At 40.9% G+C, this 20,404-nt stretch overlaps 1 protein-coding gene across 1 annotated transcript; it reads left to right on the plus strand.

The window, feature by feature from the left end:
• The first annotated feature begins 2,327 nt into the window (after window positions 1–2,327).
• Window positions 2,328–20,154, plus strand: LOC132590596 (ubiquitin-conjugating enzyme E2 J1-like). Its single transcript, XM_060263541.1, has 8 exons — window positions 2,328–2,643; window positions 6,112–6,185; window positions 9,110–9,241; window positions 10,363–10,447; window positions 10,699–10,804; window positions 12,432–12,561; window positions 13,881–14,015; window positions 19,044–20,154. The coding sequence occupies exons 1-8, from the start codon at window positions 2,613–2,615 to the stop codon at window positions 19,305–19,307; spliced, it is 957 nt and encodes a 318-aa protein (XP_060119524.1). The 5' UTR covers window positions 2,328–2,612; the 3' UTR covers window positions 19,308–20,154.
• Window positions 20,155–20,404: the final 250 nt, after the last annotated feature.

Below are 20,404 nucleotides of genomic sequence, written 5' to 3' on the forward strand. Positions count from 1 at the left end.
CTGGAGATTTTCCACAAATTGGGTGAATGGGCAACAATATGACAAATGAAGTTTGGTGTACCTACACTGTAAGGTTATACACACGGGAACAACAGATCCCAACTTCAGTATATGCTAATAGGGTCTGAACTTGTGAGATGGGTCTGTGTGTGCTTTTCCACTTGATTGATCTCGATTTCTGTACACATTTCTGTGCCTTAGTTTTCACTTCAGTTAGAAACAAAAACGGACCCTTTCGTCACCACATTTAATCTGATCCTTTTCTGGAAGCTGTTTTGAGTCACCATTGTTTGTCTTGGCTATTCCCACCTCCATCTAGCCCACTTTGTGATGATTGGATTGTCATCATCATCAAACCAGTCTCCCCTCCCCAAATGGTTTTTCCCCAGTCACCCATTCTGCAGACACTCCATTGGCTGTCTATTAGTTACTCCTGTGTTCAAGTCAAAGGTTGACTGACAAATACAAAGCCCTTTCTGGCCTTGGACACTTGGATCTGGGAGAATGCCTCTCCATCACAATATGTGCCCCCTTGTCCAGAGGTTTGGGCTGGGATGTCATTAGTATGCAGTTGACACCCAGCTCTATCTGCTGATGGGTGACCAGACCAACTCCTCCCCAGAAGATCTGGCCATGGCTCTACAAGCTGTGGCAGGGTGGCTCAGGCAGAGTTAACTGAGTTTGAATCCGACGAAGACGGAAGGCCTGTACCTAAGTCATGGTGGTCCAGGATCCGAGGTCCTATTACTGATCTTTGATGGGGTGCTACTAACACCAGCACCCAAGGTTAAAAGCTTAGGGATGCTCCTGGACTCCTCTTTAACTATGGAGGCCCAGGTGGCAGGCACTGCCAGATCAGCCTCTTTATCATCTTCAGCTAGTAAGGCAGTTGGTCCCCTACCTCAAATGCAACAACTTAACGACAGTGATCCACACCACGGTCACCTTGAGATTGGATTACTGCAATGCCCTCTCCATTGGGCTGCCCTTGTCTCAAACCCGAAGCTCCAACTAGTGCAGAATGCTGCAGCCAGGTTGTTAACGAATCTTCCCCTATGGGAGTACATTCAACCTGTGCTGAAAGTGCTGCACTGGTTGCCCATTGCATACCGGATTCGTTTCAAGGTGCTGGTTCTTACCTTCAAAGTCCTGTATGGCCAGGGACCTGCATACCTTAGGGACCGCCTTTCCCCGCATGTTCCCTGGAGAGCACTTTGGTCTGGGTCAAAAAAATCTGCTATCCCCGGCCCTAAAGAGGCCAGGCTCATGACAGCTAGAGCTAGGGCCTTTTCTGTAGCAGCCCCACACTGGTGAAATGAGCTCCCGGAGGGGGGTCAGGGCCCTGCGAGAGCTCGTACAGTTCTGCAGGGCCTGTAAGAGGACACTCTTCCACCAGGTGTTTGAAAGTTAGATCATTGGCTACTACAGTCTCTGAAAAATATCTGGTCCACCTCTTGCAATCTGCTCCATATAGAGCATCTGGACCATTAAGATCTGCTTTACAGAGAACATCTAGCTGGAATAGCAAGACAACACACTTAAGATCACAGCACCTGAAATGAAATGTCAATTTCTATGTTTTAAATTGTTTTTACTGTTTTACTGTTTTATTGTATGTTTATATTCATGCATATGCATGACCATGTGAACCGCCCTGAGCCTGCCTCGGCGGGGAGGATGGGATACAATTATATAAATACTTTGCTTATCTGAGCAAGTTGCCACCCTGCAGATGGGCAAAATCAAAACTGCCAGTACATATCCTTCTCTATTGTGGCCCCCACCATTGAACAGTCTGCCTAAGGCAGACATAAACGTTCCTGTACTCCTGGTATTTCACAAATCATGAAGGACAGAATTGTTCAGGAGAGTGTTTATATAAAGAAAATAGGGCAACATTGTAACAAATTGACCCAGAAAATTATACTGCTTGTCCTGATGTAATACCATGCTCTGCATTGTTTAACATTTCATGTTTAATACGCTTTGGCCAAACAACAGCTTTGTTTCAAGTTTCTGTAATTTCTAATCCTATTGCATTGCTTATTAGATTATTGATTGCATTGGTTTACCCTAAGTAATCTCCCTCACGAGCTTCAGTGAGAAAGGCGGACTATAAATATCATCGTCGTCCTAGATTTGCACCCACACATACATGCGCCCAACAAGTTGGTACATTTGGGAATGCTAGTAAATGCGACTACCAGGTTGGTTTGGTTCTTACAGAACATTTACCGCGAGTAAAACATGACAGTAACCAACCAGTGACGACTGCCACTAGGTGGGCGAGGCAAGGAAGAAAGGCGGAGGCGGACAGAGACGGCGGCATTTCAAGGGCTACTCGGCAAGGGGCGGCCAAGTGAGTGGCCACTGCCGGCCGGTGGTGGTTTCCTTCGACAAGCCTGAGCCACGTCAAGGGAATTTCCAGGCTGCCGTGAACAACCGCGGGTGGGGAGGAGGAGGTGCCGGTTGCCGCTTACTCGCTCCTCTGGTCTCGTGGCTACTGAGTGACGGATGCGGGTGGCCGAAAGCAGCAGCTTGACGTGGCCTGACTTCAGGAGAGAGTCGTCCCGGCCGGGCGTTGAAAGCGAAGGGGCATTCCGGCCTCCGCCATGGAGACTCGCTATAACCTCAAAAGCCCCGGTGAGTGCTTGGTAGAGGACGGAAGCGGGGAGGCTTTCAAGCTGGTTATGGCCGCAATCGGGCTGGGCAGAGCGGGGTTCGCCATCACGCGAGCCCGTGGTTTTGATACACGTACAGGCCGGAACCCCGCCGCCACCCCCGCTCTGTCGGTTATCTCTGCGGCTGTTGCCAGAGGGAGCGAGGAGGCCTTCTGTGCCCCGGCCCTGCTCCCGTGCATTTCCTTCTTCGCCAAGAGAGCTCCCCGGGGTGACGACGAGAGCAGTTGGTGGGCAGAAGCCGCCCGACGAAGGCTCACGGTCCAGCTGGGGTTGTGTGCGTGCGTGCGTGAGATGCAATCTAGTCTCGTCGAGTCCAGTTCTAACCACAGCTCAAGTCATGTTTCTTGTTTTATAAGCCGCAGCTATTTTTGGACGGGTATATTTCCGTTCCCCCAGTCATACATGCACCTATCTCTATAGATGCTTTCCAAACAACTTGGCACTTTAAGGAATGGCTATTATAATAATGGTTGTTTAACATACTTGACATGTCCAAGTGGGTATGTGAGTTAAGTGAAGCCATTCATCTCTCTTGGTACATGCTGGAATGTATGTCTATGTGGACACAAAGTCAGTTCCTATTTAACATGCCAATGCTGTGCTGTCAATGGCTGGTTGAACAGAAAATGTGATTCATCATGAGTTGGGTGGCTTACTGAAGCACTTGTAAGATTGCTTCAATATATGCCAACCGTCATGCTGGTGGTTTTGCTAATGTGGCACTTAGTTAGACCCAAGGTGTCAAATGGTCAATATTATTACAGAACAGATACCAAGAGTTGCAGTATCAGATGCAACCCTTCCTTTGAAGTTCTGCATTCTGCACTATGACCTCATTGCTGGCTGTGCACATATTTTTTTCCCTCACAAAAGGGTGAATGAATGCTGCCTAGGGGGAGGTTGTATGTGGCTGAACAAAAGTAAACCACCTGGGAAAGGGAGATAAGGACCAGCTGGGAAAGCTGAAAATCAGAAAGAAACCAGATTATCAACAAGACAGAATTTAGCATGATATTTGCTGTTTCTTCTGTGCATGCTTTTAGTGCTGTGCTCTTCATGGTTTCTGATCCTGAGTGATTTTTGTAAGCTTTTTCCTCCTGCGGAATATGGATTGCTAAAATTTGTCTGTTTGTGTTACACTGAGGTCTGTTCCCCTGCCCAGTATTATTTGTAGTACAATGGTTAACTTTATTCAAAGTAGCAATAAAGAAAAAGAGAAAATTGTTTTGAAGCACTGTAGTACAATCTATTTTGTTTCAGCACTAAGTGACTTTTGAGCATTCTGCCATTTCAGATTTACTATGTTAGAACTTTGGCACCTGAACTAACTCTGAATACTCATAGAAAATTTGAAAAACTTGGGTATGACAATCTCTATGATCCTACAAAGTAAGAGAAAATACACACATAGTCAGATCAATATGGATAGCTGTAGTAATCTGTCTGTAGTGGTAGAATACAGCAATAGTCCAGGAGCATCTTAAAAACTAACGTCATTTGTGGCAGGGTATGAGCTTTCGTGAGTCAGATACCTGAATCTGAAGAAGCGAGCAGTGACTCATGAAAGCTCATACTCTGCCACAAATGTTGTTAGTCTTTAAGGTGCTACTGGACTCTTTTCCTCTTTTCTACACAGTCAGAGGCAGCTTTGGTGCGCCTAGCAACCGCACACATGGCTGAACAGGCAAGTTGATTTTAAACAAAAAAGTAGTTGGTTTAGGGTTGCCAACTATCTGGAGAAAAAAATTCTACTCCATTAACAGAGGCTTAATTGGATGTTATTTTCCTGGTAATGTTATTTACTTCAGGGCCATGAAATCTTCATCTGGCCATTTCTGCACATTAAGCGACATTTTCTCTCCAATGTGTTAGCAACCCTGAGTTGGTTTATTCATCCCTGTGAATGCTGGTTGTTTGTATTCCACAACCTCCTGAGAGCATATGCATGGTTTTCCCTCATGCACGCATAGCTTTTTCTCTCCCCACAGCCTAAGTAAGGTATATTCAAGCTCTTCCTAGTACAAACAATAGTTCTTAATGTTATTTTGACAATGTCATTTTTGACTGAGTTATTTTAAAACCACTGTTCTGTATTCCAGATGAAGGTTAAAATAATAATAATTTTATATTCAGCCAAATCTGTTTTCAAATAATTGTGATTATTTAATAGTTGTTGCTGTTTTAAGCTGGATATAAAAATTCTAAATTTTATCATGTAGGAAATGAAGGGAGGGGACATGTGGTTAATCCAGTATGTGGCTGTCTCTCCCCTAGGCAGGATGTGCAAGTTCAAGTGTCTCTTTGATGTTCACAGTTTTGTTATGAAAAGCAAACCTAAGTGTCAGCATCCTTCAAGAATTCTTTCTGCCCATGCAGAACTATTTTTGTTGTCTACTAGTAAACATGTTCTACTTGAGTGATATAAATCCATTTATTTAGAATTCCTGGAGCCATTTCAAATATTGTGATATAAACTTCTTTTATTAGGAACTATGCTGGTAAATAAGTGGAACTTGCATTCATTTTCTTTAGAATATGAACCTTATAGAATACAGCAAAAAATTTAAAGAGTCCTGGCTGGATTTGAAAGAGCTATGTAAGTGTTCCACACTGACCCCAGGACTGTTCAGGCTCCCCATTCAGTTGTAGTCCCCCAACCCCCTCCCCCCACACACTGCAGTTTCTGAGCTCAAAAGCGCTGTTTGATGTTGCATGATGGTTAAAACCAGAATGGGAAATTTACAATCCCTTTGTGTGCAGACATGCCTTTAATATGTGTATTTTGAAGGCCTTCTTGCAGTTGATGTCTGCTCACTGCATGCTGGATATATCGTGTACCTGTCATAATGTTTTGAAAATTCCAAATACATTTATTTTGAGATTAACTCTAGGTAAGTGTGAATGTATTTATGGAAGCAACTAATAGTTTCAAATTGCTTTATTTTCTCCCCCCCTCCCCGCCGCCCCTTTTCGGATAGATTTCTGGTTTTCTAATTGGATATGCAGGGCATTGGCCAAAGTATTGATTCTGTATAAGCCAAGCAACCTGCTCTGATGCTTGCCTGTGTCCTCTAGTTGACTGGATACTGCGGAACACCTACTCTGCCCTTTATAGTAGTATATACTGTGATTTTTTTTTTACTATATTCTAATTTATATCCAGTGTAGCGATATATTTTAATATACAATATTTGAGAAAACAAATGAATAATCTTACAGCTATGAATCCTTTTAATAATTGTTTAGGTGGAAAATCATGATTTGATCACCCATGTCCAGGCAGTAAATCTGAATATCATCAGGCAACATCAGAGGAAGATCGTGGCCTCTGTGCCTATAAGTTGGTTGCTGTGAGAAAGTGAATGCTGGACTAGATGTACCACAGGTCTGAGCTAATAGGGCACCTCATCCCCCATGTTTTTTTTTCCAGCTGTTAAACGGTTAATGAAAGAGGCTGCTGAACTGAAGGATCCAACAGACCATTATCATGCACAGCCCTTAGAGGTTAGTATGTATTTTCTTTATCAGGCAAATGAGGCCACATTTTTTTTTACAAGTCTGCCTGCCCGCACAGAGATGTTCCTGTCATTCATAGCATATTGTTGACATGATGAAATTGGGACAGCACTGTAAAGAAGCTTACAAAACATTTCTACTAACCTACTACATGTGAATTTAAAAAAACATTGTCATTACTGGGGAGGGGATCTCTAATCTCAGATATAAAAAACACATGTTTAAAAGCATTGCTGCTCCGGAATTTCATGTTTAAAAGGGAGTATATTTGGAGGTGTTGCTTTAATTTTTATTTTAGTGTGCTCTTTTGATCACAGAACTTATGCTCACAATGTTATAGGAACTTTACATTTTTAATCCCCCTTCACAGATTCTGTTTTATCAAAGACAAAACAAAATTCTCCCTTTTCCCTCCCAAACTGGTAGTTATTTACAGCATAATTTTTGTACATTGTTCAGAACTTTGCAGGTGAATATTCCTGTCTCCTCTCTCTTCTACCCCACTTTAACCAAAGCCAGATTTTGCTTGAACTGGAATTCACATTTGCTTTTACTGCTAGAGATCAGGCTAACTTTGCTGGTCTTAAAGGTGCAAGTTGACTCCTACTTTGTTCTTCAGCATGTGAAGTAATAAATGATGTTTTTCCTATCTTTATAAAATGTTTGTTTTCTCTGCTGGGGCAAATAGTACCATCAAGGTGCCAGTTTACAGTGGATAAAATGGTGTTGGATGGGGGGGATAAGCCTCTTCCTCCTCAAGCAACACCATGTCTAATCCAGTTTTGGGCTTTCCTCTCTAACCGTTTAGGAAAATTTAATAAAATAGGAGATTTAATGGAACAGCATCTACCGTGTGCCCTGTGTGCCTTTTTATTCACAGAATAATCCCAAGCAGTCTTTCTCACAGCCTTCTGAACCACCTTCTAAGGCAGCCGCAAGTTTTGCAAACACCCAACCACTTTATACTCTTCCCTGTGATAACCTCAGAGACAAATAAGGTCTGCCTACAGGACACCAAGAAATTTGCTGAGACCTTTAATTTAGTAGGTTTGGGTCACATGGAAAGAAAACAAACAACAGAATGCCTTGCAAAATGCTTTTTGACAAGAAGCTTCTGATGTGAAAGCAGTGTCTCATTATGATAACAGATAAGAGTTCAGTCAGTGCTGAACTAATCATGACTTTTAGAGGTCCAGACACACGTGTAATTGCAGTTCCAAGTTACAACCTGATTGCTTGGGGAAACAATTTCTCAAGCTCCTTGTTCATGATGTCTTCTCATGCACTGTGACTTTTAACATACTATATAGTTTCAGAGGGTAGCAGTGTTGATCTTCAGTAGAACAGCTAGATTCAAGTCCAGCAGCACCTTAGAAACCATTTTGTGGAATAAGCTTTTGAGAGTCAAAGCTCTCTTCAGGAGACATCTAATGCACCCTAAGGTATCACTGGACTCGAAACTAGATGTACTACATAAAAATACATTGGACTATTTTCCTGATTGCTTCCAGCTCATTGTCCTAATTTCCCTAAAATTGTATGTTTAATTTGTCTCTTCAGGTGCACAGTATGTGCTTTATCCCATGCAATAATGCAATTTGTTTGTATAGGGTTAAGGATAGCCAATTGCACGTTCCCATGGGGTGGGGGGGAAGAGACAAACCTTCAGTTCTGTGAAGATGGCTAGATGGATCAAGAGATGCAAATGCAAGATTCACACCAGTGATTCAGCAGGGTATTATCATCAGTCTGTTCTTAAAGCAACTTTCTAAAGAATTATTTCTCATTGAAGTGTCCAAGGGCATAAAATGTAAGTGTAGGTAATTTGGAAATTCATGCTGTTTGTAAAATAATTTCATGACAGTTTAAAAATTCATGTACTTGAAATTAAGTGCACATGCTGTACTCCCAGTCCTGTAGTACCTGAAAGCAGATTGCAGGATGATGCATTCCATTTCCCATCCCATCCCTTGTGCTATGTGAATATTACTCACTGACCTTATCTTTACTAAGATTCATGTCAGTGTTGTTCTTTGTCACGGGTCAACTAGATTTTGAAATCTTGAAAACCATGTTTTCAAAACTTGCTCAATAGCAAAGCCTAATGAGTGTTAATTATGATAAAGGTTAGTACCAGTAGAAGTCTTAGTTATGTTTAAGACAAGTGGAGAAATTCATGCTAGTAAAAGAAGTAGTGACTCTTGGCTAAGGGATTTAGGAGCACCATGCATACATCATCCAATAGAGAAAAAATTGAGAATAAATTACAAGTGGAAAGTGAAACTTCTGGGTGTGTGATTATAGACAGCGGTACGCAGTACAGAAGGCAGGGAAAAAGCTATTCTGCTATCTTTTCTGCAGACTTGTCCACAGGATCCAACTCTACATTTCCTTCCATTTTTTGTACTGTGTACACACATTACAGATTATAATAATAAACAAATCCATACAATGTATGTCTGCATAGATGTTATTGTGTAAGAGACATGCCAAGCTGTATCCAGCAATCTATTAACTGAAGGCACTAACAGTCATGCGGTTTTCCTGTTTTCCTCCCCCCCCCCCTCGCAGTATCTTCTGACCCTGGCAATGAGATCTGTGTGGCATAATAACCATGTGGGGTGATGGCATGCAGTGAGGAAGCTGACGGGGACAAAATTGCCCTTCTTGTCTTCCTGTAGTGCAGCTCCAACTAAGGGGAATTTTTGTTCCCTTTTTCTTTCCTCCCTGCAGCCAACTTACCTGCATGGCTGCTTTCCAGTAAGTCTCATGACTTTCATGAAGGGGCGGTATCTGTGATCCCTGTATGTGGGTTGCTGGTTCCAACTCCTGTGATCTTTGTCCTCAATCTGTGTGGGATTCAACTTTGATCATTACATTCAGTGTACATTGCATGTTCATGTTTCTTCTAGGACAACCTTTTTGAATGGCACTTTACTGTCAGGGGTCCTCCAGATTCAGATTTTGATGGAGGTGTTTATCATGGTCGAATAGTATTACCACCAGAGTATCCCATGAAACCACCAAGCATTATTCTCTTAACGGTAAGAATATGTAAATCCCATATTTAAAGTGTGACTATTTGGTCAAATTACCATTAAAAGTTTTTGTTGCTCTAAATAATCTGCAAGCGAATATTGAAGAAAATAAAAAACTGCAAGGTTTTTTGGCCTTTGTGATGATCACCTGTGTTGGAAGAACATGGGAGTCCATACAGACTGTAATGTCCCCATGCAGATACATCTGCAAAGGCAATTTGCATCAGAGCTTTTTGAATAAGCTTCTTTAAGCAGCTGTTCAGAGAATTCTTGATTGTAGCATTAGCATTCATGAGTGGAGTTATGTTATCTGACTGATCATCCCTATTGCTACTGATAGATTTCAGGTTTTGATTTCAGTAATATTCAGCTGTACTTTTATTGTTTTTAATGTAACATTCCTACGAATTAATTTATTCTTGTGCTGGTCTTTGACTGTAACAAGTCATGTCATGTTAACTATACTTTGACGTTAGCATGTATTGACTATATACAAAGAATTATGCAACAGTATAATAGACCAAGATAGGTAGTTGTGTTCGTCTGTAGCATTATAAAGGAGCAAGAGTCCAGTAGCACCATAAAGACTTGACAAAATATGTGACAGGTATAAGTTTTCATAAGTCACTGCTCACTTCTTCAGATACAGCTAGAATGGGAGTCCATCTGTCCTATATATTGGAAGGTGGAGTCATTTCAGACACCAAATGACATTATCAAGTGAATGACAGTAGTAGGCGTAATTGGATTTAGGTGAGATATGCGGATGGGTAGTAGGCATGGAGAAAACAATACTCAATGATTTCTCCATGCCTATCTCCCCTCTGCATATCTTATCTAAATCCAACCATGTCTAATGTAATTTGCCTGCTAATGAAGAAGTGAGCAGTGACTCACAAAAGCTTCTAACTTGCCACATATTTTGTTAGTCTTACGGTGCTAGTGGACTCTTGCTCTTTTCTACTGCAACTGTAAAGTATTACTGAATATTCTTTGCAATCTGCTTATATTGCAAGAAGTGCCCCTTTTCAAATAAGTCTGTTTTCTTATTAAAACTTAACTTTTGAAAATAAAATTTGATTTTATTCTGATGTTTTCTCTTTCTCTCCTCCATGTACCAATTTAAGGCTAATGGCAGGTTCGAGGTGGGAAAGAAAATTTGCTTAAGCATTTCAGGACATCATCCTGAAACATGGCAACCATCATGGAGCAGTAAGTACTGAGTAGTGTTGCACACTGAATTGCCAGCCATGGGGCCTTGATACATAATAAAGCCATAGTCTGCTGTACTGCAGTTTATAACTGATACTGCATTGTAATTCACATATATTGGAGGCAAGAATAGTTAAACTTTACATTTCTGAGGTAGGGTATGTGATTTCCTATATTCTTCTGCTTAGCTCTTCAGTGAGTGATTTTTGGTCTTTTAATTGTTGGCTTGCATATTTCTCTTTCAACTACAGTAAGAACAGCTTTGCTAGCAATTATTGGATTTATGCCAACAAAAGGGGAGGGAGCCATAGGATCTCTGGACTACACACCTGAGGAAAGAAGAGCGCTTGCAAAGAAGTAAGGGTTTTCTTTCTGTTTTTAATAACAACTAGTTGACGCTTCAATCAGACAGCAGATTTCTTTGTTACTTGTTGAATAATCGACTCAATTTTTAGCCCCTTCTCTGAGATTAATAGTATCATCCTGAGCAGAGTTACAAACTTGTAGTCATTCATTGGGTTTATAAGGTATAACTCTGCTTAAGGTGGTACTGTTAATATATTTGAACATTATTCTTAAACATAGTCTTAAGAGTATGCTTTCACCTTGACTGTGACCTTCCCCCAATATCTTCTATAGATAGCTGAAATCATAGAGTTTTGCTACATGAACATCAACACACTTGACTTTTTTAACCAGATGTCTTTTCCTCCTTTTATGGAATGTATTATGGCTTGTAAAGGTCCTGTCCAGCTGTGCAGTCCTTTTGGCCCTACAACACAAAGCTTCTGTGCACCATGAAGCTTACTATATTACAGATGGCTCCAGAATCGCACAAAGTTTTATTTTCCTTGTCCATTACCATGTGCTTCCTCCGTGTTTGGTGTGGAGAGCCAGTTTGGTGCAGTGGTTAAGTGCACGAACTCTTACCTGGGAGAACCAGGTTTGATTCCCCACTCCTCCACTTGCAGCTGCTAGAATGGCCTTGGGTCAGTCATAGCTATCTCAGAGCTGTCCTTGAAAGGGCAGCTTCTGGGAAAGCTGTCTCAGCCCCACCCACCTCACAGGGTGTTTGTTGTGGGGGAGGAAGATAAAGGAGATTGTGAGCTGCTCTGAGACTCTGATTCAGGGTGGAGTGCAGATATAAATCCAATGTCTTCTGTCTTCTTCATGTATGTTTGCTTCTTCATTATATTTTTATCAAGGTTCCATTTTCTGTTAGAATCTAGTAGCATCTCTAATTTCTGCTTTGTCTTCTGCATTAAATCTCCTGTATGCCAAAGTAAGGACATCCAAGTAGGCAGAACGAAAACTTCGGGGTGACTGGCTAAGCCATCCATATCATGATGATATGAAAATGCAACTAGTGAAATGTCCAGTCATCTGGAACAACCCAGAAATTTGTTTTCATGCTTGTTCTGACAAATACATTGGATATTGTATAAATTGGTGTTACATTTGTCCTTTTGTCATTGTAATGCTTCATTTAATTTTCCCTTGAGGTTTATGCAAATAGTTAAATAAATTTTCTTTTTCTGTATCTTCCTAGAACACTCAAAATAAGTGTTGGGTTTTTTATGCGTCGTGTTTACTGGCTGAAGACACTTAATGATTCGAGTAATTCTGCGCGTGCTTGCTGCCGAAAAAGTCCAGTGAACATCAAGCAGCTTCTGAGTTAATGTGCATACTGGCTGTACATATTGTAACTTGTAGGAAAAAAAGAAAAAATAATTTTAAATTATGGAAAGTTAGAGTAGGATGTTGCTGATCAGAAATGCTCTGTAGCAAATCATTTAGTTATTTATGGTTTTGTACACTTACTACCAATACTTTATTGTCATCCAGGCACTCTGGGAGCTATAGCACTTACATTGGTGTGTCTATGGGAGATACAGCTTCACAACCTAAGATTCAATAAAAATGCTGGAGATTTTGAGCGCTCTAGCTGGCCCACTTAATTGTATACATTTCTATTTACTATTAGGTCTCAGGATTTCTTTTGTGAAGGATGCGGATCACTTATGAAGGAAGCTCTCCTGCCTCTGACTTCTGGAAGTGCCTCAAGCCAGGCAGATAAAGAGGCCAAGGAACTTGCAAGACAAATCAGTTTCAAGGTAGAGTCATTCTTTGCTTTTTCTTCTTCCAAAGTAATTTGCAATGCCATGCTAAATCCATTGAAGTCAGTGAGCTCAGATGGGTGTAACTCTGCCTAGGATGACACTATTAGTGAATAGGAGCATAGCTAGAGTAGAAAAAAAGGCAAGTTGCAGCAGGGGGACAGGACCAGTATAGGCTGAGAAACTGTAAAAGCCTAAAACTAAGAGATTAGTTGGCCATGCTCTTATTTACTGCTTTGCAGGGACCAGGCACTGCCTGCCTTCCCCAATGTTTTAAATAACAGGACTTCTGGAATGTATAAAATTCATATATAGGGCAGAACTAAAACGTACTGTTGCCAAACTGCTAATTGTCATTTTTGCTCATAAGTTATGGGAAACTAGGTGTGGAGATCTTTTAACATATACCCAGAGAGCAAAACTATATGGTTAGGACTCCAGTGGTGAGGCTAAATGTCAGCTGAGGTGGGTCTTTTTAATTTTATTTCTGTCTTTTGAGGTCTGTACCCTCCTAAAAAGTTGTTTTGAGCTTTTAGCGTATGCATGCTCTTTGAATATAGTGCTATAAATAACTGCCGTGCCTGTTTTTAAGCAAAATAAACTAATTTCAAGTGTAGTGTTTGCATCATGCTTTTGCCAACCAAAATGGTATAAAGCAGAGCCCTTGTGCTCTACAGCTTCATACATAAAAGAGTTTTCCATTTACTTGTGTATGAAAGAAGTCCTCCCATGATTGTGCAGACTCCTAGAAGAGAACAGGAAACTGTTGGGGCTCCCTGTTCTGTTGGGGTCCCTGGATCACACCTACCACAGGATTACTTCAGTCCTGTCTTTTTTGAGGGGTGTTTTACTTTTAGTCTTTTTAAAAAAATTGTATCTAAAATAAAAATGGCAAAGTTTGTTGCCAACATTATAAAGATGAAGACAAGATATGTAGATAAAGTATGGCTGATCTGTCAATTAATTGTTTTACTCTGGGTCACCAGCCATTGTATTAATAAGTTACACATTTGTAAGGGGTATTATCATGCTTTTATCTTGAGGTATTCGTAATGATTATTATGTGTTTTAATTTCTTCTTTGAAAAATTGTGAAAATTGCTTTTTTATTTTAATGGAGTTGTGGTGTTGCTTTTGTGATGCAATAAAGATTGTGTGATGTGGAAACTAGGGGAAAAAATCCTGACAGTTTCTAGAAACAGTGTAATACCCAAAGTGCAGTGCCCATCCCTGTTAAGGAAGATTGAATTCACTATTTTGATAACAAGATGCATTTCATAATACATCTTTTTGTAATTTAGTAATTTTGTAATTTAGGCTGAAGTAAATTCATCTAGAAAATCCATCACTGAATCTGCAGATCTGTCTGGATTGAGCCACTTGACCAGTTCCCCTGAAGTCCAGCAGCAAAGTACAACTCCAGCATTCCAGGATACCCCCTCCAGTGAAGTGGTGGGTACAGAATAAAGATAAATGAAGGCTGGGATTTGAAAAAGCAGGTTGATTCTGCCTGGGGACTTTAGCACACCCATGTTGTGAAACCTAGTAGTATGTCAGGAAAACCACTACTATAATATCCAGGTCTGAAGCATTCTTTAGTTGGCAAGGTGTACCGCTTTCCTTGACTGAGGACACGTCTCTGCCCTGAAAATCATGCCTTTTTGGAACTACATGTGGCTTGTACAGAGATTGGGATTTTTTTGCATCAGTGCCACATTTGTCCTTGTTCCAAACATAAGAATCTTATGTAAACAGAAAAATAACCATCATCAATATTTAGTTATTTGCTGCAGTTATTTTATTTAATATGCTTATTGTGTTCCTTTTGGTCTACATAAGGGGCAATTTGTATTAGTTCTGACTATTTAAAATAATTGTTTGCTTAATTATGGCATTTATGCATTAATATGGCCAAGGATGGTGCTTATATAACCCTTCTACTTTGGAAGTGACTGAGGCCTGGTATGCGGACCAAGCAGCTGCTACTATGACTGCTGTAGCTGCAATCTAAATTCACTGATAAATTGTAGACAAATCCCAGTTAAGCTGAGTGTGTGAGTATAGGTGGTTGTTGTTTTTTAAGTGTATATGGCAGGGGTGGCCAATGGTAGCTCTCCAGATGTTTTTTGCCTACAACTCCCATCAGCCCCAGCCATTGGCCATGCTGGCTGGGGCTGATGGGAGTTGTAGGCAAAAAACATTTGGAGAGCTACTGTTGGCCACCCTTGGTATATGGGACTGCAGATTGGTTAAAATTCATATAAAATCATGTCAGACCATCTGTTGCTCACTGAAGAGTATTTTCCAGCTGTTTAGGCATGCAAACATGATATTATGTATCTTTTCTCAATAATTCCCTGTGTGGGCAAGATTGCTACTAAGCCCCACAATTTTATTGTTATTTTTCCTCTGCAAATCTTAACATCTTTTGGGAGTTATTTCAAGACACTTATCCCCTGCAGTTGTCAGAAATACTAATTGGGAGGGCTTTTTTTCCTGGAGGAACACAGTGGAACAGAGTTCCAGAACCTTTTTGTAAAAACAAAATTCTAAAAAAAAAAAAAATGTTTAAAAGTTCGTGAGGGGCATCCATGTGTTTCTCCTTCATTTCCCTCTTTTTCCAGAAAAAAAAGCCCTGCTAGTTGGACTTTGCCCTTGTAATGAAAAAAAGCTAGCAGTAGTTTGATCCCATTTTTTATAATGTTTCATCTGGCAGCTCACCGGTTTTACTCCTTTTGTGAAAGAACTTTGAGAATTAGTGCCACACACAGGGCTGGCCCTAGACCATCTTGTGCCCTAGGCAAAGCTAGGTTCTGGCGCTCCCCCCTCCCTGCCCACTCATAACCATTGTTCAAAAACAGATGAACTGTCACTATGATTTCTAGGTGCTGTTGTGGTGGAAAATGCAGCTTCCAGTAGAATTCTGTGCAACCAGCCCCCGCTCCCCCACCATTAAAAGCACCAAGGTGGGCAAAAGATGGGAAAAGCCAGGGGGATTCTGTTAAGGCAAAAATACACCTGTGTATAATTGTACTTAAAGTGAAATAATGATTTGACAGTTGCTATACAACTGGGAAGCATTTTCATGATTTCATCATCTGGCATCTGAAAAAGTAAGTGAGCTATTCCACTTGCTAGATCTTGATCATTGCTTAGATCTTGATCAGTGAACACTATCAATTTACTAACAATCACAAGATGCAATAAATGCTGCTCATTTCTGATTAATCCAAGTCAGCCTGAATCATTTGAATCAAAACACCTTCCCTGTAGACAGCGGAGCATAGGGTTGCCAGGTCCAACTCAGAAATATCTGGGGACTTTAGGGGTGGAGCCAGGAGACTTTCCCATTCCCTAAAATAAATAAAAATTTCTTCATTCCCCCAGAGCTGTCTCTCTCTCTCTCTCTCTCTCTCTCTCTGCAGTACAGCCAAAATAAAGAGTTTGCAAGCTCACACATTTGTTGTGGATCTCACTGGGGCAATTTACTCACAGGAATTGGTGAATGTGACCATCTTTATTTTCACGAACTTCTCAGGAAACAGAAAGCAGCCAAAGGGGGGGGGAGAGGGGGGGAGAGAGAGAGAGGGAGGGAGGGAGAGGGGGGGGCTGGAGAGAAAGCAAGGAAGGAGAGAAAGAAGAGGGGACAGGAGGGAAGGCAGGGAGGGATACACTGTGCCCAGAAGAAAGGGGGAGGGAGAAAGCAAGGAAGGACAGAAAGAAGAGGGGACATGAGGGAAGCACCATGCCAGGAAAAGGGAAAAGAGAAAGCAAGGAAGGAGAGAAAGACGAGACAGGAGAAAAGGTGAAGAGGGAAGCAAGCGGCGGCACAGCCAGGCACTTCCCGGCAGCGTGATGCTTGCTCAGAGCCGGAGGGCCAGGGTGTCTTTCATGTTCTTTTATTTATTATTTACATCGGGACCACACAACATAGCATCCAGACAAAAATAAAAGAACATGAAAGGCACTGCAGACTAGGCCAACCTGAAAAATCAGCAGTGACTGAACACAGCCTAACTCAAACAGGACACAGTATCTTATTCCAAGAAACTGTAATGCTGGACAACACATCCAATTACCATGTAAGATTACACAGGGAAGCCATTGCAATCCACAAACATAAACACAATTTCAACAAGAAAGAAGAGAGTATAAAAATGAATAGGGCATGGTTTCCAGTCCTGAAAAACACAAAATGCTCTACAGCTTACAGCAGCACTGCAGGTAAGATTAGAATTCCAACAGCCATTCCATATGCAGAGAACCTCCTCAGGAAAGCTCCATATACAAAGGAACCTCCTCAGGAAAGCTCCTCCATTAACATGTCACAGCCTGAGAAATTCCTACTAGATAATGACTCAGCCCTACCCCACTTTCCTGAATAGATATAAATTCCTACCATTTCTTTTTCTTTCCTCTTACTTCAACACAGAGAGAACTCTATCTTTCTGTGTTATACCTCTGAGGATGCCGGTCACAGCTGCTGGCAAAGCGTCAGGTACTACTATGCCATACAGCCCGGAAAATCTATAACAACTAATGAACTCCAGCCGTGAAAGCCTTCGACAACATATTCGTGTGATATTTTCTTTAAAATGGGAAGGTGGGGGAATAGTGGGATTTGGCAATGCAATTTTTAAAATAAAACTTGGGGTGGGAGGGAAAGCACAAGGATCACAGCAGAAATTAAAACTCGGAACTTAGGAAAACATAAACTGGTTGGCATTGCAAGCTTCTTCTCCCACCCCACCGCCATCTACTCAGATTGGCAGTGGCTCTCTAGTGTAATGTCTCCCTTTGGCTGTGGGTTCCCAGGGTAGAGTACTCACTAGGCACCAGTTTATTCTGCAGACACAAGCTAGCTCAAAGCATCAACTCTTTATGTGGAAGGAAGGAGCTTCAACTGGTCATAAATGCTGCAAAAAGCTCTTTGAAAAAATGCTGCCTTAACTCCACTCCACTGAAATACATTGCAGCACAAAGTTACAAGGAAAACACGGAATAGATTTTCCATTAAGGTCTGTGGTTGCAGAGACCTTAATGGAAAATCCATTCTATGTTTTCCTTGTGGCTTGCAAGCCCGGAAGCCAGCAAAGACAAGGTAGAAGGAGTTGGGAATGTTGGCAGCTTTGGAGCTTCAACAGGTGGGACAGCAGGGGGAGGAGGAGGGAGAAAATTGCTATGTTCCTGATTGAAGCCCTGGGTGGGCCAGGTGCGGCCCGCAGGCTGGCAGGCTGGGCGCTTGACAGTCCTGGCATAGGGATTTCAGCCTTCAGGTCGGACCTGAGAATCCCCCAGAATTATAGCTCATCTCCAGGTCACAGAGATCAGTTCCCCAGGAGAAAATGGATGCTTTGGAGGGTGAACTCTGTGGCATTGTACCTCATGGATGTCCCTGTCCCCTTCAAGCTCAGTCCCCATATCTCAAACAGTTTCCCAACCTTGCTGAACTACCTTTGCTGTGGTGAGGATTTCTATTTTCTTTGCTTCTGTATAAGTATCTTCCACCTAAGTATACTTTATTCTAGCAAAGCTCCATTAAGAGCTATTCTTGACGTTACTTTTTAAATATGTAGTGGAATAGATAACACAAAACTGGCCAATGCTGACATATCCTTTTCTTTCATATTAATAAGTTGTCTATGCATTAATTATATAATATATGCTGTTGCCTATCTGTTCAGGTCTCCTAGTGTTTGGCTGAACTACAGTGATGTTATGGAATGCTAGAATATTCTAAATGCTGAGGCAGAAAGGGAGTTTAGAAGAACAGGCAGGGAAGCTGAGGACTTAGAAGTACAGTAAGTGTTGATCCCAGAGGTAAGGTGGCTGAAGGAGAGGGGTAAATCCTGAGAAGCAGAAATGTGTCTAGAGAAAAGAAAAAGAGTTGAGGATAAAAATAGCAAAGCACTGACAAGAAAAAGTTGGAGGTAAGGGGCCCTTTGAAATTTTGTGTTATAGAGCAGAGCAGCTGAAAGCCATACAGGACAATGGATTAGAATGGCAAATGAAACATAGAAACTGAGATACAGGGTAGTATCTGAATAAAGCAGTGTTCTGAAATAATTAGCCAAATCTTTGATTATAACACTCTAATTAATCTAATAAATAGAGCTTCTCTTATATAAAGGGAGCGGAAGAGGGGAATTGGTATAAAAGTCCAGTCCTTCCTTTTTAACTAAGAGAAAAGCTGGTTGGGTTCAGTCTAGGATCTCGATAACTTACACTTCCTCAAATATGCTGTATTGCTTTCTGAGCCAAATCCAAACTATTTGTGTTACGCTGGGCTATGTCAGAAACTGTGTTTTCCTGATGTGCTTTTCATACTAGTAGTGAGCTGCTACTTGTACTTTGAAAAGCAAGTTCACAAGGACAGTTGCTTGTTGAACACTTGTCTGGCAGATAGTGAGCTTGCCAAGCAATATTGTGGTATACCAGTGCTTTTGTTTCACTATATTAAATCTGGCTTTTCTCTTGTAGTCGGACAATCAAACTAATTCAGCCACTTCTGGTCAAGAAGAACATACCCAACTGGTGTCAAGTAGTACATCCATGAGTCCTCGACAGCGACGTGCACAGCAGAGAAGGGTGCCATCTTCAACCAACTTCAATCAGGTCCAGCAGCCAAGAGTCAACACAAGCCACATGGGGTCAAATATGCTGATTCTTCTCCTTGTTTTAGCATTGGCGGCTCTTATATTCAGGCGAATATATCTAGCTAATGAATATATATTTGAATTATGAGTTTACCTTGTTCTTCAGTTACTTGAATGCTTTATTAAAACATTCTGTCAGATATGTCTTGAGGACTGTTTACATAAGATTACATTTTGTATTTACTCGTTTTAAGTATGAATGTTAATGTACCATGAGGCACATTAATTTCTGTCAAGAAAGCACACCTTGATGTTGGTGTGAATGTGGACTGTTCAGTATATTTATACAAACTGAGCAGATTGACTACAAAATTATTTGGGGAATCTGTTTCTGCAGTAGCAGAGCATTTAAGGAATGTGGGGAACTGAAAGCATCTGAACTCTGGTGGATAATTTTAATTGACAGACATAAAATTATGGTGGTATTCTGGAGTAAGAGAAGGAAGTGAGTGCTGATTCATAATAAATTTTATTATAAAATTTTGCCTGAGGGCTTCTTAAATTGAAATGCAGATATGTTTGCATAACAAGTATTCTTAAATTTATCAGAAAGGGGAGCTTGTTAATATTTGTAATTACTTTTGTTTCCTAGACAATAAATTCATTTTAAAAATCCCTTAAATTGTAGGGATTTTGTCTTCAGTGAAGAAGAGGGGCCAGAACATTGTCTGCTTTCCTTTTCCCTGTTTTTTTTTAGTTGTTCTGGAGTTAGACAGGATAATCTCTTGCAAGATCTGAATGTTGTTTTCTAATATTCAATTGTATATATATTTTTTTTGGGGGGGGGGGGTTTAAATTTGAAGAACCTGGAAATAGCTATGTAATATTTACTTGGAAGTTACTGACTACAACTTATTGCAGAAATATACTTAATGCTTTGAATTGATAGTTTCATGTGCCCATAATTAAAAAAAATTAAAAGCAATTACACAGTCCATGAGCTAAGCTATAAGGTTGTTTTTAATAAGGTTGTTATAGCTGTCCACAAAAATATGTCAGCGTCAGAGCACCTTTGATCTTTATTTAAATAATAGCCATTAAGTTGATAAGGAAAGGACTCTTGAGATTTTAAGATCACTCCTTTTCAACAGTTCTTCCTTGCCAGCATCTAGATCCTGACATTGTATGTTCCTGCTGATTTCTTGAATTAAACGATTACACTTTCAACATATGATCTTTGGAATT

Source organism: Heteronotia binoei, unplaced genomic scaffold (genome assembly GCF_032191835.1).
Source record: "Heteronotia binoei isolate CCM8104 ecotype False Entrance Well unplaced genomic scaffold, APGP_CSIRO_Hbin_v1 ptg000323l, whole genome shotgun sequence".
Lineage (NCBI taxonomy): Eukaryota > Metazoa > Chordata > Lepidosauria > Squamata > Gekkonidae > Heteronotia > Heteronotia binoei.

Excerpts from the sequence above, each read along its gene's own strand:
- LOC132590596 (XM_060263541.1), top strand. The coding sequence starts at position 2,613 with ATGGAGACTCGCTATAACCTCAAAAGCCCCG. Across the intron at positions 10,448-10,698 it reads ATGGCAACCATCATGGAGCA|TAAGAACAGCTTTGCTAGCA; the intron begins GTAAGTACTGAG and ends TTTCAACTACAG. Across the intron at positions 14,016-19,043 it reads ATACCCCCTCCAGTGAAGTG|TCGGACAATCAAACTAATTC; the intron begins GTGGGTACAGAA and ends TTTCTCTTGTAG.